We start from the raw sequence: 22,333 nt of genomic DNA on the forward strand, positions 1-22,333 counted from the left end.
AGCTTGCATACCAATGTGGAGACCTCAAGGGAGGTGACAATCGAACTGCAGGTCCACTTCAAAAAAGGACTGACAGGAAGGGACAGCATTGGTCAGAGCTGCCGGAGCGTTTGCCATAGAGTCCTGAGGGAAAGGACCAAAAGGCGGTGACACCTACCACAAAAGGGAAAAAACCAAACCCTTGCCTTAAAGGAATGCACACGAACCGAGGGGGAGGAGACAAAGCGGGAGCTAAGAAAAGAGCGGATGAAAGGAGATAAAAGGCGGCAGCAACGGCTGAAAGAAGGGGGGGGGGGGGGGGGGGGGGGGGGGGGGGGGGGGGGCAAGGGACAGCTTAAGGAAGAAACAAGGGGTGAGAAACAAAGGACTGAAGCAAGACCGAAAGCAGCATGGGGGCACTGTAGCAGAGGAGGGCAACAGCCAAGGGTGCAAAAGAGGATGGAGGGCACAGCCTACAGCAAGAGGAAGGGGAGCATAGGATGACCGTGGGGTTAAGAAGACATCTACACAGGACGGCAAGGACTTGAGTTTCTTTCATATAAAGCTGCAATTTGGCAACATTTCTTCGCCAAAGTAGGTCTCCTATCTTGATTACCATTTTCTCCGTGTTGTTGCTCCAATTTCTTTCATAAAAAGCTGCAATTTGGCAACATTTCTTCACCAGAGTGTGCCTCCCGCTTGATTACCATTTTCTCCTTGTCTTCTTGCTCGGACCTATCCCCACCTCACAGTCATAAGTGACTCTTTCAATTGTCCTTACTCACTACTAGTTGGCATAAGCATACAAAGTACTAGTGTAATACATTCACTTGTCATAAGCTGTTACGTTAGAAGAGCCGGTAATTCAAACTGCTGTAGCTGTAGTGCGACTTTACAATCTGTTGCAAATGCAAGATACGAACGGTTATGGCCTTCCCAAGGGCCCATTTGTACTTTACAATAAGCCTTCTCAATAGAACCTCCATGTTTGTTGCAATGGCGGTTAATTGCTAGAGAAATTACAGATGCTACAAGCTTCTCAAAATTATCAATGCCTACAAACAAAAAAGGTATAATGGCCACCACGACTCCATGGAGCAACTCTACAAAGCATGGCCAATATGGCTCCTAAAAGTAAGAAATGCTCTCGTCTTCCCTTGGACAGCATAGCAGCATTCATTGATATTCCAGCTGCAGGCTTTGAAGGGCTTTAGCTGCATAAGCAAGCCACTCTCTGACTTGTAAGAATGGAGGTGCAAGGACAGCCTTGAAATGAGTCAGCGTGCTGGGATATGCTACTGTGTTCTTGCAAAGACTCCACGTGATGATTTCTACCTGCAAATTGACACTACCATGTTAAGACAAAGGTGAAGATATGTTGGCTACTTAAAAGACGTCAATTTTCCCAATTTCAAGCTGAAGTCAAAACGACAACCAAAATTGAGGCTTTTCACCTGCAAAAGGGACACAGATTGATGCTACCTTGTTACAGACAAATGGAGTGATACATTGGCTACTCAAAAACAGGTCAACCTCCCAATACAAGGCTAAGGAGTAACATACATTGTTATTCATGCATCACTCCAGTCATCATCCTCATCATCCTCATCACTACCAGCAAAAGCCTGCAAGCCAAGAAAATAGTAAATAAAGAAATCATAAATACAATGATTTTCAATGCAAATGCTTGACAAAATTCACTCAGTGATAACATTTAAAATGCATGTACAAATTAGAGACATGCATGATTGGTGCTCCGTATAGCGTCTATAAAGAATAATGAATTACATGTGAAGTTTGAACAGATACTGATTCACAGCTATGCATTTTCTTCTAGTCACAGTTCCTCCTGCCTTTTTTTATTATGATGACATGCTTTATCATAATAGTGGCACTCACTCTTCTTATATCTGCTTTATCAGCAGAGTAAATGGGCACCAAGCTTAACTTTTTCCATCTCCTAAGCTACTACCCTTGCCTCTGCCTCCACCTCTTCTATTGTTCCCCTACCCCTAGCTGTATAACCAGCTCATAGAAAGCTGAGCACCCATGTTAAGTCGCTCCTCTCCCTATTAGTGCTTCCACCAACTCCACCATCAGCATAGCATACCGAACTGAAGGGTTGAAGTTTGTTTCAAGATTCTAAAGCGGGTTCATAGAAACGGATTTGAGTAAAAACTTGAAAATCACCTGTCTGATTGCATTTGCCTTTTCCAGTATTGCAGCCACATTAATATTTGTAACAGGTCGAGGGGCTGCCTGCTTCTCTATTTTCGTATGCCGCAAGCTGAAGGACTATCAAAACAGAAGGGAAAAACAAACATTTAGTACCTGCATACATGGCCACCACACAGAACAGGCACTTCATATAACTGAACCGAACTCCTTGTTTTATTGAGAAACGGTTCATCGATAGCAGGTGAAGAAGAGCACACCCCGGTTCTGATCTGTTCAAGCAAGATCTCTCTGTCATCAGAAGGTGCTGTTCGTGAAGACTGACTCCAGTCTGGAACCTTCTTCATCTGCCAACACATGGATTAACAAAAGCACCTCAATGAATCAACACAAGGCTATCCCAGTTGAAAACTAATTTCCTTAAGATTTTATATCTTTACAAACATGTTTCGCAGCTTTTGATCAGAAATTTTACCGTGTTCCTGTCATGTGATGCAATGGCTTCTATGAGAGAATCTTTCCTTTCAAATTTTGGAAGGATCATAGGTCGTGAGTCCTGAACAGGGTCAAGTCTTTGAGGAGGTGACATAACTCTTCCAACTGCAGCTTTTGAACCAGAAGGACGTGAATCCATTGTTGATTCATCAAGCATTGCAGGAGTATTCTGCTCGCCTTTTGATGATGAGAACAAAAATGTGCCACTATCATCAGCCTTATCTGCCGAGCTCCTGTTAGCTAATGCTGCACGAAAGCGGCTACCTCCTAGACCCTCTGAAGGTGACAAAACTGGACTTGACCCTTGTAGAACGTTGTCTGTGCTAGCCGAAAAAGATGAATCTTCCTGATGAATGTCAGCAGGTCCTGTGGTAGAAGGCTTCACAGCCTCTAATAGCTCACCAGGCCTCATAGGCAAGATTTGAGGGGCAGGAGGGCCTGCAGTAGAAGGTTTGAAAGCCTGTAATGTCTCATCAGGCATCACATGAAAGTTATGAGATACAGGAGGCCCTGTAGTAGGAGGTTTGGAAGCCTGTGATTGCTCATGAGGTCTCACAAGAAAGTTATGAGGGGCAGGAGGTGCTGTAGTAGAAGATCTGAAAGCCTGCAACAGTTCATCAGGCATCACTGCAAAGTTACGAGGGGTAGGAAGTGTAGCAGGATACTCCGTTGCCTTGGAAGAGGATGTAACAGTGCTGTGGAATCGTCTTGTCATGCGCCATTCTAGTGGTGGTAAAGGTGGAGGTGGTGGAGAATGTTCCAGTTCATCTACCAAAAATCCTGGACTCGGGGCTGGAAAACTTGCAGTCATGTTTTGAGAAAAAGAAGTATTGAGGTTTGGCTCTGAAGATGGGAAGTAATCAAAAGCTGACTGCTGAGTCGAGGTGGATAAATGAGGTGCAGTACTTTCAGGAGACGGAGACATTAAAGGGTCAGCACCAGTTTTCACAAGAGACACAGGCGAATGAGGTGCTGTACTTACGACAGACTTAGAAGAAGTACCTACAAGAGAATGTGGAGATGATTCAATTGATCCCCGAGGAGAGAGTAGAGACTGTGGTTTACTTTCCAAATCCATGTTAAAGACTGTGGTAGCCAATGTTGATGGGTGTGGACTGGAAAGAGTTGAAGAACTCGAAGAAGGAGAAGCTGATGAGACTTGCATGCCATCCATCTCATCATCTGTATCATTGGGAGATCTAGAAAAGTCCATGGCCCATCTCATGGGCTGAATGCTAGAATTTGCTGATAAGTGTGGGGATATTTCCTTGGGACTCTCACTTAGTTCACTTTTGGAGTCTTCATTACTGTCTCTCTCCAGCTGTGATGCTGAGAACTCTCTATTAAGAAACTCCCTTGATTGCACCGACGTATGAGAAGAAGGTGAACCAAGGTGTTCAGGAAACTCACTCTGGGATCTGTCACCTGGTGGAACAGCAGACTCTGGCAGCTGGTGGCATGCAGCTGAAAGATTTTCCATATGAAGGTCGTTGTTATCATTTGCCTCAGAAGTTTCAGGTGTCTCTGGGACGTGATCAATACTTCCAGAGTCTAGATAATCTTCCGACTTGGAAACAGCTGTCTCCTCCAGTGCAGGAGATGATGCACCACTCCTGGTAGGAGTTGAAGCATGAATAGAGGGAGAAACATAAGTGCCATCAACAAAAGGGGACTCTCCCTCTTCAGCAAAATCTGTCTGTGGGCTATCAACGAAGTGAGCAGGCTCTATTTTTTGTGTGTGATGACCACTTACAATACCTTCCTCTGTGACAACATTTTCCTTATCTGATTTTCTCAAATAATCAGAAGTTGGGTCATTTGATGGCACAAGAGCTTCCTCTTCTCTCGACTCCAAGTCAAATTCTCCATCAACTTCAATTTTCATCTTCGTTTCTGAGTCTGTTTCCAGTTCTGAATCCATTGTTGCCAGTGCATCCATAAAGTTGTCCGTCTCACTGGCAAAATCATCAGCCGCATCCTCTGCTGTCCTTGGACTCATACCCAAATCTTCTTTCTGCAGTACCACATCAGTGTAGCTAGCCATTCCTGCAATTTCTATCTTGTCAGAATCAGATTTTGGGGGCTGACAGTTGAATTTTGAGGGTTCCAAAGAAGCCTCATTGAATCTGAGGTCCTGTGCAGGCACATTCATGATGGCCTTGAGATCAGGCCCTTCCTGATCAGGCATCAGTAATCTTGAAGACACATGCATATGTCCATTCCGTTGCAGTGTTGAGCCAACTGCTTCTTGTTGAAAACTAAGGCCAGAGTCTAGAACGGGAGAGTGGACGCTTGTGTTTGCTATATTCCCTGCCTCTGATGGCACGTTGCGCATTCTGCAAAAAAAAACAAAAAAAACAAAAACAAAAACAAACAATAATCGATCTGGCTTTGAAATCCTGCTACAAAACCTCTTAACATGCTTGTGACATGAAGCTGTGAATGACCTTAATTTTCTGTACAGCACATAATACACACCTGGGTTGCGTATGTGAAGCAAGGCTTGCTTCCCTGACCTCTCCATTCCGTTGCCGTCGACCCTTTTTCTACACAGACATTCAGCACCAAAAACTAGCCAAATTAGGATTGTAAAACATCAACAATGCTGCTGAGTCTCTAAATCATTCTTTGACAAAATCAGAAACTCTGTTTTTGGTCTATTCCTTTGAAAACTATGGATGGCATGGAAATAGCATCAACATAACATGCTAAATTGCAAATTAAAAGCAGGCAGCAGCAGTTCAAATCATAATCCAAGAAAAAAGTTTTTCATGAGCCAATGAGGTGATAACTCAAGTGGTGAAGGTATTTGCTTAGGACCAAGAAGTCCTGGATTCAAAACCCCCTTTGGTGGTTCCTCGCCTACAGGTGGATAATTAAGCGCCTACGGGCAGTGAAAAATCAGTAACTATATCTTGAGCCTAAGGCCAGTTTGGGGGGGGGGGGGGGGGGGGGGGGGGGACGCGGGGAAGCTTCTCATGAAGAGATCATGAAGGCACACAAGAAGCCCTTGGGGGTGCAGTTGAGTCTTTATTAACATATACGAAGAATGCATGAAAAGCAAGTACAACGACCAGCAGAGAATCCATACAGTATGCAAATGTATACTTCAGGCTCTCTTTTTTCTTTTTTCTTTTTCTTTTTTTGGGGGGGGGGGGGGGGGGGGGGGGGAGGGGGGAGATGATGTGTTTCAATGGCTCCATATATAGATACAAAGCAGTTCTCATCAACAGATCCTTCATTTTTGTTGTAAATGTATTATTACACCACTATTTTCTGCACCAGGGTTATACATATTTCCATGACATCTGCAAAGGCAATGATGCCTAATCAGTTCACAAAACTTAAAGACTTACATAATGACACAAGCAGTAAGATGGGCTACAAAGGAAGAGAACAGAGTGATGGAAAAAGTGAACCAAGAAGGCTTGCCATGGGGTATATTGCGAGGCCAGTCCCTTTTGTCTATTATTTCATTACATAGCTGTGTTCGTACTTTATGGCTCACTTCAGTTACCACTTTCACTACATTTGTGCTCGTCTTGAAGACTAATACATACTTTGCATATTGTGATTCAGTAATCATAAGAGTGTATCTTGACTTGAGAGAACTTATGAGTGGATCTGGTGGAAATTTTGAAAATTTTCCACATTGGAAATGCCCTGAGACGAAGGAACAAATGCAACAATAATAAATAAGACCATTTTGATAGTATAATCAGTTATTTTACTTTTACCTTGATCCTTCGTGCCTTTTTGTCTTGCTGTTCTTTTTCTGCTTTCATCAACTCTGAGCTTGCCCATTCCATCTTGAAGAAATATGGGTCAGTATACCTCTTTAAGCAAGCCCCCGCTCCAGCAACATCAAACCTGATAAAAGTAAAGTGTATAAAATGATCATGTATACTTAAAGAACATACAATTTCCCAGTTCAAATAAACTGGATGCCATGTACCAGCGTACAAAATGGCTTACTTATCAAGCAAGAAAAGTCTCGGTGGACCCCTGCAGTCCTCATAAGCATTGCGAATGAAACGAGGTAAATCTCCCTGGGTAAAGTGATTCTGATCATTGCGGATGCTTGCATGCCATTCTACTCCTTCGGTCATTCAAATTAAAATTTTAGTACAAACAAGTCTACAAGCATAGATTTTGACTGCTAACTTTGCTGAATAAACCAAATAAGAAAAAATTTAACCCCCCAAGGCCCAAGGAAAGAGAATGGATATCACAATAGAGCAGCAGGAGCCAAAGGCAACACAATGTAGGGCCATCAATCATAAAAAGTCCACCCTTCTAACAAATCAAATCTGTTCTTTGAGGTACACTTCCAGATTTTGAGGATACAAATGTAAACAGAATACCTGGATTGTAGGCAAAATTCACATGAATGGTCTCAGTAAGCATCATTTTCTCAACCAGCGGAAGTTCTGCCTCTAGCTGTTGCACGCGATTGAGCAGTTCATGACCCCTTGCTGCAGTAGCCAAGACCTCCTCATGCAAATCATGGAACACCTCTGCTGCAAATCTGGAATGCAAACATAGCACCAAGATAATACATAGTCTGTTCTTGGCAATAACCAAGCAACAAAATGAAGCACCATTCCAATTGCATTTCGAAGGGATTTTCTTCAGAGAGAGGTTGTGCATAAATAGGTTGTATTTGAGTTCAATCAAGGCATACAAATTACTAAAGCACTCCTCAAGATGCTGCTTATGTCTACATGTATGTAACCAATGGAAATATCACATAACTGCGCAAACTATTAGTGCAACCCTAACTATAAGCAATTCTACTCAAAGAACTTCACACTTTTAGATACACAAGCATTTTAACCTTATAAGTCACGTCCTTCTACATGTAATAATGAGGGGCACTGTGTGAAAGCCAAACATGAAACAGACTTGGAATTTCAAATGGCTCTACTTTTGTGCCTCATCCAGATTATTTTTGAAGACAACAGCTCCAGCAACAACACAAATAGGTGACTGCTCACCCTCTAAAAATGAAAAACACCAAGCTAAAGAAAACCATCTTTTTGAAGTCTCTTCCCTAGGCATCTAGCTCTGATGGTGTCTCCCTCCCCCTTCATCACATTCTTTTCAGTGACTCCAAAGTAGCTTTAGTTCCCATGAGTTCACTAGATTTGACAGGTCCCTACGGTGACAGGTCCCTATAGGGGTGTCCGGGATTCTGTCACCAGCCTCGACATTTCCCAGTCTGAAAGGGATCTGGTGGACTCCAGGATGTTTAAATATTTGGAAAGTACAAGCCTTGGGAATGGGGGATTATCCTAGAATACAAAGGACCACACTCCTAAAATTTAGGAGAGGTGCTATTTTTGGCCCGACTCCGATGGAAATTCTCTTCGCGTCATTACATCTAGAATTGAGCAGATACCAAGAGTTGGCAAAGTGCCTATGACAGAATGTCTACCGGTTGGGATATTTTTAGAGATAAAGTTTTGGAAGGACCCATCTCTTAGATTGGGACATGTGGCAAGAAAGTGGACCAAAGTGAGACAAGTGGCCTGACACTTGTTAGAAAGTGGATCAAAGTGAGACAAGTGGCCTCACACTTGTCACTTCAGCTATTGTGTGGCTCTCCACTTGTCATTGTAGCCTTCTCTTGCCATTTTAGCTCATGGGAGGCCCAAATCTATAAATTGGAGCCCTCTCTCTTCATTAATTGAGGCTCTCTTGCTGCACACTAGCCTCTACCACCGTTACAGGCTGCCCTAATGATGGCTACTCTCTTGAAGGCTGCCCATGAAGAATACCGGCTGTTGGGGACTGTTTTGGAGGCTTCCATCGCAACGAAATACTGAAGGCAAGGGTATTTAATCATTTATTATTTCTAGCCATTGTACCTGCTGTACCAACATTTGTACTTGCTGCACTTGCTGTACCAGCCACTGTACTTGCTGTACCAACCACCGTACCGACTGTACCAGCCATTGTACTTGATGTACTAGTCATTGTACCTGCTGTACTAGCATTTGTACTTGCTGTACCTACTGTACCAGCCGTTGTACCAACCATTGTACTTCCTGTATCAACCATTGTACCTACTGTACCGGCTGAATGGAGAGTTGTACTTGCTGTACCAGCTCTATTGCATGAAGACCCGTGGTTTTTGGGGAAGAATCAATACCCACACGGAGGTATATGGATTATATTGTTGGCTCGGCATTTCTACAGCCTATGTTCCGGCTTGGTAGCCTTGTGTTGGGCTGTGTTATGGCATTTGTATAGGGATAATCCGGCATCTCCTGTGGGGAGAGTAAGGCCCTCAAAGCTTGTACATGATATTATTCTCCTTGGGTAATAAAATACTCCAAAGGGGGGGGGTCGGCCCATTCCGGCCTCTATGCGGTGTCACTCGTGCAAGCTCCATTTTCAGCATTTGTGGATGTTTTATGCAAAGTGATGATGGATATGTGTTAAGGCTGTGGCCATGTTTAAATGTTTTAATATGCATTGATGGTATCAACAAGTGTGTCAAAGGCCCTAGTCCCCTGGGCATTGCCGCCGCGAGTTTCATTGGTATCAGAGCATAGACTTTCTTGGAAGCCGAGGCTTCCTTCTATCAATAAGGAAGAGAAAAGATCTCAAGTGGGGACCACACTTACCATCATTGCTGTTAAGCATGGCCAGCCGCTTCATAGCTTATAAAGCAAGAGCATGAGCAGTAGACAGCTTGTTGATCTAAGGATTTATGAATTCATAGAATTTTATCGTGGAAGTGTGAAGTTGGCTTTATGTGCACACGTTTAGCACTCTTTCCATATGGATATTGTGGATTATATTATCAAGCTTACAGGCAAGCTATATGGAGATATATCTCAGGATATCTTAAGGATATGGTGACGAGATATTTCTTTTGGCTTCATGACCAACCTGGCAAAGAAAAGCTAAGTATACTTTGAGTTTGCAAAGTTGGTGCTTTGGCTATTTACTATGAAGTGTTTTTGATGTTCACTAACCCTTGTATAGCTATGCAAGGAGAAAGGTGGTGTTGTTTGCCTTGAGATGGTTTCAGGGAAACATTGTTTATGGCTCCCTTTAATGGGATGAATTCTTTTGATGGCTCCCTTTATTGGGATGGATTATATCTATGGAGATTTCTTTCTTGGACGAGATTTATATAGATATTGGGCTTTACAAGCAATTTCTATGGACGAATCTGTCCGAGTTTAAAGAGAAGAAATCTTTGGATATCTCATGGATATGATGCTTTTATGGATAAAGTCCACCTCTACTCCAAGGTGTGTGGTTAGCACGGACTATGTGGTAAGAGTTATGGTATACAAGGATTATGGTATACAGGTCTATGGATTCCAGGACTTCTTTTCTAGGGATTTGGATCCATCCTCAGGTTTATGGATTATGTTTATGGCTCCCTTTTACTCGGATGGATTAGTCTTTTTGGCTCCCTTTATTTGGGATGCATTGAACTTATGAAACTCATGATTCACATACCCTGTGTAGTGTTCTCTTGTCCTACGTGCTCTCTTGAAGATTGTTTCTACCATGTGAGGGTGGAACAATAGAGAGCAAATGGAAGGGAACATGGGCACTTCAAAGGGTAGTGACAAGCACAACATACCCTATGTAGTGTTCTCTTGTCCTACGTGCTCTCTTGAAGATTGTTTCTACCATGTGCGGGTGGAAAAATAGAGAGCACATGGAAGGGAACATGGACACTTGAGAGGGCAGTGTGAGTTGGTGGCCGAAATGCCTACAAACTATTGGTGGCCGAAATGCCTAAAAACTATGTGTAGCAGAAATGCTTATGGAACACTAGGTTATCTATGCCTGCGAGTGATTGTTTTATCTTGTTACTTGAGCCCACCTCTCATCCAAGGTGTGTGGTCAGAGTACCAACACGGAGTGCAAGTGGTAAAGTGGACATGACGGGAATTATGTCTATGCCATAGGTCATAAGGACCGATGTCTTGTTGGCAGGAGACTTATTTTGTCTCGCCCATTTACTTGGGACATGGATTATGGATTATGATATCTGGACTTATGGGACTGTTTTGTCTCGCCCATTTACTTGGGACATGGATTATGATATCTGGACTTATGGGACTGATTTGTCTCGCCCATTTATCTTGGGACATGATTATGATATCTGGACTTATGGGACTGTTTTTGTCTCGCCCATTTATCTTGGGACATGATTTTGATATTGGTATTATGGAGACTTATTTAGTCTCACCCATTTCTTTGGGACATGGATTCTTCAGTTATATTGAATTTTTGAGACTGTCTCGTCTCGCCCAATCGATGGGACATGATTATATCTTGAATATATGGCTTGAAGCTTAAAGTTGCGGACAACTTTTAAGAAGCTGGGGAGGATGTCACCAGCCTGGACATTTCCGAGTCTGAAAGGGATCTGGTGGACTCCAGGATGTTTAAATATTTGGAAAGTACAAGCTTTGGGAATGGGGGGTTATCCTAGAATACAAAGGACCACACTCCTAAAATTTAGGAGAGTTGCTATTTTTAGCCCGACTCCGATGAAAATTCTGTTCGCGTCATTACATCTGGAATTGAGCAGATACCAAGAGTTCGCAAAGTGCCTATGACAGAATGTCTACCAGTTGGGATATTTTTAGAGATAAAGTTTATGGAAGGACCCATCTCTTAGATTGGGACATGTGGCAAGAAAGTGGACCAAAGTGAGACAAGTGGCCTGACACTTGTTAGAAAGTGGATCAAAGTGAGACAAGTGGCCTCACACTTGTCACTTCAGCTATTGTGTGGCTCTCCACTTGTCATTGTAGCCTTCTCCTGCCATTTTAGCTCATGGGAGGCCCAAATCTATAAATTGGAGCCCTCTCTCTTCATTAATTGAGGCTCTCTTGCTGCACACTAGCCTCTACCACCGTTACAGGCTGCCCTAATGATGGCTACTCTCTTTCTCTCTCTCTTGAAGGCTGCCCATGAAGAATACCGGCTGTTGGGGACTGTTTTGGAGGCTTCCATCGCGAAGAAATACTAAAGGCAAGGGTATTTAATCATTTATTATGATTTCTAGCCATTGTACCTGCTGTACCAGCATTTGTACTTGCTGCACTTGCTGTACCAACCACTGTACTGGCTGTATCAACCACTGTACTTGCTGTACCAGCCACCGTACCGACTGTACCAGCCACCGTACCTACTGTACTAGTCATTGTACCTACTGTACTAGCATTTGTACTTGCTGTACCTACTGTACCAGCCACTGTACTTGCTGTTCCAGCCATTGTACCTGCTGTACCGGCTGAATGGAGAGTTGTACTTGCTGTACCAGCTCTATTGCATGAAGACCCGTGGTTTTTGGGAAGAATCAATACCCACACGGAGGTATATGGATTATATTGTTGGCCCGGCATTTCTACAGCCTATGTTCCGGCTTGGTAGCCTTGTGTTGGGCTGTGTTATGGCATTTGTATAGGGATAATCCGGCATCTCCCGTGGGGAGAGTAAGGCCCTCAAAGCTTGTACATGATATTATTCTCCTTGGGTAATAAAATACTCCAAGGGGGGGGGGGGGGTTCGGCCCATTCCGGCCTCTATGCGGTGTCACTCGTGCAAGCTCCATTTGTGGATGTTTTGTCCAGCTTTATGTTTTATGCAAAGTGATGATGGATATGTGTTAAGGTTGTGGCCATGTTTAAATGTTTTAATATGCATTGATGGTATCAACAAGTGTGTCAAAGGCCCTAGTCCCCTGGGCACTGCCGCCGCGAGTTTCAGATTCACACCACAAAATCTGGGATTCTCATGACGGAATTCTCTCAAGATCACCTAAACACAAGACAAGTACATGGTTAGTTTCCACTAGGGTTCGACTGGCTACCTCACCACCCAACCATGGATCCAAGAACATCGGATAGGCGCTAAAGATCCGTCCATAAAGACCGCACCAAACCAGCCCTGGCATCCCATACTGCCAGGACCTGCCCTGATGAGGCCATCCATCGGTGATGTCTGCATCAAGATGGAGTAAACCCGGTAGCACTCATGGTATAGGTACAAACCCCATGCGCACAGTAACACAATACCACAATAACACACTCATAAGCCATACTTATATAGCTTTTGCCAATATCCAATACAAGCTATACTTATGGGATTATTAACTTATAAGCTTTTTTGAGCCTTAACCCTTATAATCAGCTTGCTTACTAATCTTTTGGGTCCCCTAACCCACAAATGAGCCAACCTAACCCTAGGGTTAGCTTTTAGGTACATAGAATACTTCCCCACTTCAAGCATGTACACACTCGTAACTAAATCTCGGGAATTCCTATCAGAAATGTAAATCTCAAGTTGAGCTCACCCCTGCCTACTCTCTCACAATCAATCAATCAGACACAAGCTTAAACCTAAGCTCTTACAGTCCCATGTGAGCCCCACCATAATTGGAACAAAAGATAAAATCCTCAACCACAAGTTAAAGAGGTAAAACCCTCAATCACTAATCTTTCCTCAAGTTAGCAGCCTTGGAAAACTGGATGAACTTAAATCCTCAATGCCAATTCTAGTAAAACTAGTGATTAGGGTAAAACCCTCAATCACTAATCTTTACTCAAGTTAGCACCCTTGGAAAACTGGATAAACTTAGAGAGGTAGAACCCTCAATCACTAATCTTTCCTCAAGTTAGCACGCTTGGAAAACTAGATGAACTTAAATCCTCAATACCAATTACATTAAAACTGGATAAACTTAGAGAGGTAGAACCCTCAATCACTAATCTTTTCCTCAAGTTAGCACCCTTGGAAAACTAGATGAACTTAAATCCTCAATACCAATTACTAGATGAACTTAAATCCTCAATACCAATTACATTAAAATTACCTATCCATATCGGGATTTGGTAGAATCATGATACATAGGGGAATAGCATAGATGGGCAAGAACTCATACATAATCACGACTCACGAAAGACTGCTTGAGCGTCCAACAACTATAAGTTCTGTCATGTATTATATCACCATGGTAAAATCGTGCTAAAATAGCATTATGCTCTATTGAGTCTGGGTAGAACTAATATAACCCTACCAATCAACACTTTACCACATAGTCTTGGACATATGCCTCAACAAAGGCCAATAAAACATTGGTTTTACTCAAGTACAAGTTTGTGAATGTACCTGCCACAAAAAATGCAATGAGTACGCTTTCCAAACAACACCCAGCACCCAAATGGTATCATCTCAGAAGATAAAATCTCTCCAAGCAAACAATTGATCTCAATATCAAGGTTACCATTCTCTAAACATAGGTCATATACATATGTGCGAGCATCGATACCGAAGTGTTAAAACCAATAAATGTACCTAAGGGTTTCGCAAAGTGAGTCAAAGAATCATCCAAAGATGGTGAAGCATAATGCTTCACACCACCAATCCTTCAATAAATAACGGCCTAGACACAAAACCAATTCTTACTTGCTCTCCCATCGTTGATTTCCCTAAATCAAGTCCGGTCACCTTAGGTTACTATCACCAGGACATCCAAGGATAGAAATTTAGATACATTGAGAAATCTTAGATGCAATAGATCCTAACATCCCACACCATTAGGATATACTCCATATAAAATCCTTTTAGACGCATAAGACTAGGTCACAGTGATCAATCCTTTTTGAGAAATCTTACATGCAAGAGAACGGCCGACCCCCCTTCGACGAGATTCTCTCTTCCTCGGGATTAATCTTTCAAACAAAGGATGCAAGTGCTCAGCAACGGAATTTTCCAAGTATATATGATTTCCAATCAAAGAGAGAAATTGAATCTGTGAGAACATTGTTCCACAAACTCACAAATTTCTGCACTTGTAACTCAAGGCTAGAGTCTTCAAGATTTCTCGAAAAGCAGATTTCGCCCATGAAACTCTCTAGAATCGCTCCCAGAGGCAATGTCTATGCTCAAAACACCTCTGGCGCCCAAAAGCAAAGACAAACCCTTATCTGTGGTGAAGAACCTTACTGTCCAGCCCTGTATCTCTGTTTTCAGCCAGTAAACACTTCATAGCAGAGCTTGTGCCTATATGATATAAGTCAGAGAAGCCTTGCTTATGCAAATGACGGAGAGAGAGTACTGTAGGGCCTGCTATGGGGCTGTCCAAAACAGAAAGCCGCAAGTCACCACCCTGTATGTCAGCACCGCAAGAGAAAAGGCAAGCTTGAAAAGCACACGCCCATGCCAGTTATATGCAAACATGCAAGTTGGCCAGCTGAAAATAACTCCCCCTACCTTCTTCTGCAAATCGACCAGCTCAAAATAGCTTACCTAGCCCTTTTTAGCAACTTGTGGAGCTATTTGTAGTTTCCAGGCGCCCAATCTTGTGTTATGTCCATAATAGTCCACCTCTGGTGTGTGTGTGTGTGTGTGTGTGTGTGTTCATTTACAGATTATCAGCTGTTGGCCGCCCAACTTCAATGAGTACACATACACTTATAAACCTTATAACCCATATAAATGAATAAAATCCCATGAAACTTATGTTTTGTGGCCACCTTTCAGGCATATACATGCCAGCTAAACCTCTGTAAAGATTCCATATCAAATTCTGACCTCCACAGGTGTCCTCTTCTATATAAAATGTCCATGTCTCATAAAATATAAGCCTATACTTGTGCAAACCATACCATGTATGTGTGAAATCATAATTCACATGAGTTCTAGATTGCTTGGTAACCCATCATACCTTGGAAAAATTCCCCGTTCACATCCTTTGTAAAATAAGTCTGGACTCACCGGTCACTGTCCAAATCATAAGGGTGGACCAAATGGTTACAACCCTCCTCCTAGTTGGGCCAGTGGGATCAGTTGCTCAGGAACCTCCGCTATGGGCTCAAGTCCTTCATCTCTTGCTCTCGTCAATCGCTCTTGCTGAGGCCTCGGACGGGGGTGGGGCAGGCATCCTCTGCGGACTTGATGCCGAGGGCAAGACCGAGCAAGGTGGCCCATCTACATGCAAATGAAACATTGGGGATCAGTTGGTCAGGAACCTCCGCCATGGGCTCAAGTCCTGCATCTCTTGCTCTCGTCAATCGCTCTTGCTGAGGCCTCGGACGGGGGTAGGGCAGGCATCCTCTGCAGACTTGATGCCAAGGGCAAGACCGAGCAAGGTGGCCCATCTACATGCAAATGAAACATGCCTGACATCGGCGCTTACATCAGGCTTACTTCAGCACTGTCATCTGCATTTTACATCAGCATAGATCAGCGCCTACATCAGCACTTCATCTATGTACATAGAGCATATCAGCGTTTTTGCCTCAGCTCTCACCATCGGGACAGCAGACCACTCTCTGCTTAGCTTCACCATCGACTTCATATTAGGTACGCAGCACCCGTGTCACCAGAGCTTGCACCACTTGGGACGACAACCCTCTCTGCTCCTTTGTCACTTCAGGTACGCAGCACCCTTGTCATCAAAGCCTGCACCCTTCAAGTCTTGCAGCACCCTCGTTACCAGAGCTTGCACCACCACCACCACCATCACTCGGGACAGCAGCCCTCTCTGCTCTTCATTGACCACTTCAGGTACCGCAGCACCCTTGTCATCAGAGCCTGCATCACCTCATCTTCCGCTACCACTACCACCTCGGAGTGCCTCTGCTTCCACCGACACGAACCTTCGACACCGACCACCTCTCAGAGTGCCTTGCCTCACATCGACGCGAGCCTTCGTCACCAACCATGCTTCAGCTCCAACATCCTCTTTGCTTCTGCATTGGTCTTTCTACTCAGATTCACCTCACATCAAAGGGCTCTTGTACATATTTGCACTCACCATGATATATTCACTCACATATTTCATGTTGTGTGGTTTTGCTCTGATCTCTCGTACATCTAGTCCTTTCGTCCTTTTGCCCTCACATACTCTACCCAAAGAATCGGGTCGCCTTGGAGGCTGGGGACAGCGATGACCTGCGGGAGATCCTATGGGGAAGCAATGCAGACTGACTCTAATGGACGGGATGCCCGTTGTCCTAGCCACCACTGACGTGTCTATCTGCAGCGACTCCAAAACCTACCCTATCGATCAAATCAGGGGGTGATGCTCCTTTCGGAAGCTCATACACTTGCCAAATGTCGGATGCAAGGTCGAAGCCATGGTGCCATCTCACAAAGAACGCTTGAGCGCTACATATCGCGACGAGACTCTCTTGCATCACACGACCAGCCGCTACGGTGAATCAAACTCCATCTGAGAGTAGCCAAACCCTTGTTGGCGCTCGCCAATGAGGGCTGCATGGAGCAAATCACAGATTTGTCTAGGCTCACCGGACACTGTCCAAATCATAAGGGTGGAGCAAATGGTTATAGCCCTCCTACTCAGCCTGGAAGGGAGGTTGGGCCAGTGGGATCAGCTGGTCAGGAACCTCTGCCATGGGCTCAAGTCGCGCATCTCTCCTGCTCTAGTTGAGCGCTCCTACTGAGGCCGAGGGGAGGGGGGGGGGGGGGGGCGCGGGGGCATCCTCTGCCGGCTTGATGCCGAGGGCAGGACCGAGCAAGGTGGCCCAAGTACATGCAAATGAAACACTGGCCACGGCGACCAGCGTACTCTACCTGAAGAATCGGGTCACCCTGGAGGCTAGGGACCACGATGACCTGCAGGACATCCTACCGGGAAACAATGCAAACTCTGATGGATGGGATGCCCATTGTCCTAGCCACCACTGACACGGCCATCTGTGGTGACTCCAAAACTTGTCCTATCGATCGAATCAGGGGGTGATACTCCTTTCAGAAGCTAATACACTTGCCAAATATCGGATGCAAGGTCGAAGCCATGGTGCCATCTCACGAAGACCGCTTGAGCGCTATGTACTGCGACGAGACTCTCTTGCATCACATAATCAGCTGCTACGGTGAATCAAACTCCACCTGAGAGTAGCCAAACCCTTGCCGATGATTTTTTGGGCTCGCCGATGAGGACTGCCTAGAGCAAATCACGGATTTGTCTGGGCTCACCAGACACTATCCAAATCATAAGGGTGGACCTAATGGTTACAACCCTCCTCCTGCTGAGCCTGGAAGGGAAGTTGGACCAGTGGGATCGGCTGGTCAGGAGCCTCCGCCATGGGCTCAAGTCTTGCATCTCCTACTCTTTGAGTGCTCGTGCTGAGGCCTCGGGCAGAGAGGGGGAGGAGGGGGGGAGGGGGGAGGGGGGGCAATCCTCTGCGGGCTTGATGCCATGGACAGGACCGAGCAAGGTGACCCATCTACATGCAAATGAAACACTGTCCGTGGTGACTAGTGTACTCTACCCGAAATATCGGGTCACCCTGGAGGCTGGGGACTGCGATGACCTACGGTACATCCTTCAGGGAAGCAATGCAGACTCTGATGGACGGGATGCCTATTGTCCTAGCCACCACTGACACAGCTACCTGCGGCGACTCCAAAACCTGCCCTATCGATCGAATCACGGGGTGATACTCCTTTCGGAAGCTGATACACTTGCCAAATGTCAGATGCAACATCCGAGCCATGGTGCCGTCTCACGAAGAATGCTTCAGCGTTGTATATCACAACGAGACTCTCTTGCATCACACGATCAGCCGCCACGGTGAATCAAACTCCACCTAAGAGTAGCCAAACCCTTGCCGATGATTTTTTGGGGCTCACGGATGAGAGCTGCCTGGAGAAAATCGCGGGTTTGTCTGCGCGCAAGATGACTCCCTACAATCTTGCAAGCCAGAGAAGAGGCCGCAAGGGAGGATACTGTCAAAGCTAAGAGCTGAAGGTCCGCCTCTGAAAATGGGCAAGGGACGGCAACCTCAGTCAGGGGTGACTCAGCGGCTGCCATAGGTGCTGAGGAAAACGGGTGACAGTAGAGGGAGGGCTGGCGAGACAGAAAGCTCGCAACAAGAGGAACTGACAGGGAAGACAGGCAGCGCAAGGGAAGGCGAGGGCAATAGTGAAGAGGAAGAGGAGGGCGAGGAGCCGCAGAGAAGGGGGGCAGCACACAGCCTGACTGGCCGTGCAGGGGGGTGAAAGCGAGCTGGCAGCGAAGAGGAAGGGGCGGAGGTAGAGCAATGGTGAGGACTGAGGCGAAAGAGGGAGGCAAAGCAGAAGGGGAAGGCATGGACTGAGACGGGCGCAGGTGGGCAAAGGGGGCGGCAGCGCGAAGGAAGAAGGAAGAAGGAAGTAGGAGATGAGGGAAAGGGAGGCGAAGGCAAGGGAAAGACAGAGTAAGGGGCGAAGGCTCAGGCAGCAGGTGCACAACAGGAAGAAGCTCCAGCGCAAGCTCAACTGCTCTTTTCTCCTCTTCTGTCTTGAGCTTCAAAATAGTTGAATGAATTGCAGTTCTGTCAGTGCATTCTCACATTGGTATCAGAACAGATTTCTCTTTGCTGCTTGGCTTTGGTATCAGAGCAGGTTTCTCTACTATCAAACCTGCTCTACTATCCGGAAAAGCTAATAGAGCGGGTCTAGAATCCAGGAAGGGAACACCAACACTTTTCTTCATGGTCGATGGACAGAGGCGAGCATTGTGCCCAAGACCTGGAGCACAGGGTATTCCAGAGCCCCACTTAGTAGAGAGCTCTTTTGGCAAGCACCTGTATCGAGCAGAATGTTCCAACTAACAGTTCAGTCTCAATACACAGGCTTATGTTCAGCGCAACAAGGAGGAAGTTCTTCAAGTCAAGGATAAGATCTATATTGTACATATTTCAACTTCATAATAAAGAAAATACACCTAAAGACTGGGCCCCTCCACTGGGTATTGGGACTCAATCGGGAATACAGTGTGATCTCTCTTTCCTCTTTTTCTCTTCAGTGTTGAGTTAACACACCACCAAAAAAAAATTAATCATAAAGCTTTAAACATGTCATCCGCCCCTAGTGCATGTAACATCTCACCACCTCTGCAGACCCTAGTTTAATCCTTCACAGAAATCATGGCTAGAAACTTGGTTCTAGAAAGGCTAGGGGCGAAAAGACCTGACAAGCATGACTAACCAATATCTTTGCAAGAAGAAAATAAAAAATGGTCCATGGAGCTGTAATGAAACCTTCTGCTGAGCTAACTGCCAGCAGACAATCAAAAATCAAGTAAGACCTGCACTACATACAGCATTTTTTATACAAGGTTTGAAATGAACTGGCAAGTAAAAACTCTGCAAAGAAATAGCACTCAAAGAGCTATAAGCATTATTTGATAGCATTCCAAAGCATCCATTAATGACTCATGATTCAAATATCAGTTAGCCTGTAATCATTAATATGAAAGACCATGCCCCCAGATGCTTTGCAATAGTCTAACTTTGCTTGTGTGAAGCCAAACTGAGAGGGGGTCTCAGAATGTTTGGGCCTCCATAAAGTCACTTGGTTCACTGGCTTGACATCATGCAATGCATTTGGAAGATACTTTTAACTGTAGATCACCCCTAAAACAAGCAAGGAGAGAAGAGAATTGCATCCACACTAACCCATTTATGCTCATGCATACAATAAAAAATGCAAGGAAAGTTCAGGTCATGTCTCAAAGCTTGAAAAGGATAAGCGTGCAGAGTGACTACGTCAAATCTTAACAAAAGGTAAGAGTGCAATCTTAATTTCATGAGATTTACCTTGAAAGACAGTATAGACTATGTCCTTAGTCGTGTCAAACCCAAGAGATTAATACAGAGGCATGGTCACATTAGCACTCACATCTGTGCTGAGTTTCCATAACTCCCATCCATGTAATGGGAAAACTCAGCCACGATTTCAAAGCACAAAACCAATCTACAGACCACGTTTCATTCAATGTTGGCAAATGCAGCATTCTACATCAAAAGAGTCAGGATCTACGGAAAGCAAAGCTATAACTAGATCACCACAGTGTAACAAGCGGAACCGTACTTCTTCCTGACCAAGCATTTTTTTAAAAAGCCAAATAGCAAGCAGTAATAATGCAAGAAAATTAGAACCATAGGGAAAACTCACTCTGCCAGGTCTCCTAGCTGCCGGACAATGCCGACCAAACCAGCCATGGCCACTCCCTCGAGCAACCCCTCTGGATCATCCTTAGCTGCTGCCCTATAGAGGTCCGGATTGGCAAGGCTGTACTCATTCCTGATTTCGTATCTGGCAAGGGGCATGGCTCCTCCTGTGCAGGCCTCTCAATGCTGATCAGTTGTAAATGCCACAATACGGAACATCTACATGGATTTCAGTACCCCAGGGCCATCTACACCTCCTCACTTCCATGTCGCAACACAAGGAGAGTTTCACTTTGATTTTGAGTTGTGTTTTGATCCTCCGGTACTGTTTCACAAAGGATTTTGACATTCAAAACAGCTTAACTTGGTGTTGTGATCTCCAGAACAGTTTCTCTTGGGGTTTTGATCTTCAAAACAATTTGTCTTAGGAGTAGACTTGGGGTTTTGATCAGAGGAACTGTTAAACCTACAATTTTGATCACAGGCTTAGCTCCGCCAAGGGTTTTGATCTCAAGTAGGTTCAGTACCCCTGCAATAATCAGTAGTGTGCATTCGTGCCAAACCCTGAACGGCCAGGGGGGGTGGAAACCATGGCTGAATTGAAGCTCTGTTGCATGTAAGCGAGCCAAGGAGACGATCTCAAGTTCCGGTTCAAAAGCTTTCTGCTAGATACCTCGTACTGCACGAGTAACATGTCTTTCAGCACAAAATACAGCTTCTCTTTGCAGATCAATTGTCTGCAAAAGGGAGAACAGCAAGCTTAAAGTTAAGCTCAGAAAGAGAGAGGGACGGGACGATGACAAGCTGCTTCGATACACGAGAGCACCCACCCCAAGAAGAGAGAAAGTACTCTCTCTCTCTGTCTCAAGAAGTGTGCAAGTAATTGTTGCACTTCGTTTCTCTTACAGCTCAGATTCCCTCTGCCCTCTGCAAAAAGAATGGCCAAAACATGTTGCTCAGTGTTCGGCCTTGTCTCCTACCTCGCCTAGCCCAACAAGTCAATCTCAAAGCAGGCAAATTGTAGGGTTCAAAGCGAAGAAACAGCAGCCATGGCGAAAGAGAGAGAAAGAGAGGGTGAATAACCTTCTAAGGTGAATTCAGGGCACACGAGCTACCCATGGCGGTACAGATAAAAGGACACCACAGGAAGGCAAAAATCAACAGGAATGGCTGTGGAGTGAAGCAAAAACAACCATCCCGCAAGAGAGAGAAATAAGGGGGGGAGAGAGAGAGTGCAGCAGCGCGGTAGAGAGAGGATGGATATGGTCCGAAGAGGAAGAGAGAGAGTGGGGTACCACGAGGAGAGGAGGGAGAAATGGTAGAGAGCGGATGCGTCAACCATGGTCAAGGAATGGCCACGAGGAGAGAGAGATGAGTGCAAGCATGGCCAGGAAGAGAGAGATGAGTGCAAGCATGACCAGGAAGAGAGAAGATGGGCCATGAGACGGACACGTAGGATGATGTCCTAAAATTGAGGACATTCAGACTAGAAGATTATGACGTCACAGCCGCCACTTGGAAGTTGGGCAGACCTTCAATTTTGACGTCGTCGGAAGCTTAAGATTATATTTGCTGTAGCGTCAGGAATCAGGATTCATGAATGAATCCATAATGCTTTCTTCAATTTTCCTTTTCACCTTCATCAAGTTCCATGCCCTACCTTTTAAATAAATGATTCCACCATCATCCATGTTCACATTCTAAGAAAGGATCTACACATGCCCAAACTAAGGCGG

At 45.0% G+C, this 22,333-nt stretch overlaps 1 protein-coding gene across 7 annotated transcripts; it reads right to left on the reverse strand.

The window, feature by feature from the left end:
* Positions 1-792: 792 nt before the first annotated feature.
* Positions 793-21,831, reverse strand: LOC147610353 (uncharacterized). 7 transcript variants are annotated; one of them, XM_086785904.1, is made up of 12 exons: positions 21,681-21,831; positions 21,428-21,524; positions 20,602-21,334; positions 7,014-7,177; positions 6,625-6,748; positions 6,387-6,519; positions 5,128-5,195; positions 2,630-4,985; positions 2,415-2,501; positions 2,170-2,274; positions 1,543-1,604; positions 793-1,314 (listed from the first exon to the last, which is right to left on the reverse strand). In XM_086785904.1, exons 3-11 carry the CDS (start codon positions 20,754-20,756, stop codon positions 1,551-1,553), a joined length of 3,246 nt encoding a protein of 1,081 aa, XP_086642030.1. In that variant the 5' UTR covers positions 20,757-21,334; positions 21,428-21,524; positions 21,681-21,831; the 3' UTR covers positions 793-1,314; positions 1,543-1,550. The 7 variants fall into 7 exon arrangements, with proteins under 7 accessions (XP_086642030.1, XP_086642034.1, XP_086642033.1 ...); XM_086785908.1 differs by having other exon boundaries at positions 6,625-6,742; positions 21,681-21,793; XM_086785907.1 differs by having other exon boundaries at positions 6,625-6,742; positions 21,428-21,796.
* Positions 21,832-22,333: the final 502 nt, after the last annotated feature.

This window comes from Cibotium barometz, chromosome 49, assembly GCF_041138505.1.
Source record: "Cibotium barometz isolate CiBa-2024 chromosome 49, ASM4113850v1, whole genome shotgun sequence".
Classification (NCBI taxonomy): Eukaryota; Viridiplantae; Streptophyta; class Polypodiopsida; order Cyatheales; family Cibotiaceae; genus Cibotium; species Cibotium barometz.

Excerpts from the sequence above, each read along its gene's own strand:
- LOC147610353 (XM_086785904.1), bottom strand. The coding sequence starts at position 20,756 with ATGCCCCTTGCCAGATACGAAATCAGGAATGAGTACAGCCTTGCCAAT. Across the intron at positions 2,275-2,414 it reads TTGAACAGATCAGAACCGGG|TCCTTCAGCTTGCGGCATAC; the intron begins GTGTGCTCTTCT and ends CTGTTTTGATAG. Across the intron at positions 1,605-2,169 it reads AGGCAAATGCAATCAGACAG|GCTTTTGCTGGTAGTGATGA; the intron begins GTGATTTTCAAG and ends CTTGGCTTGCAG.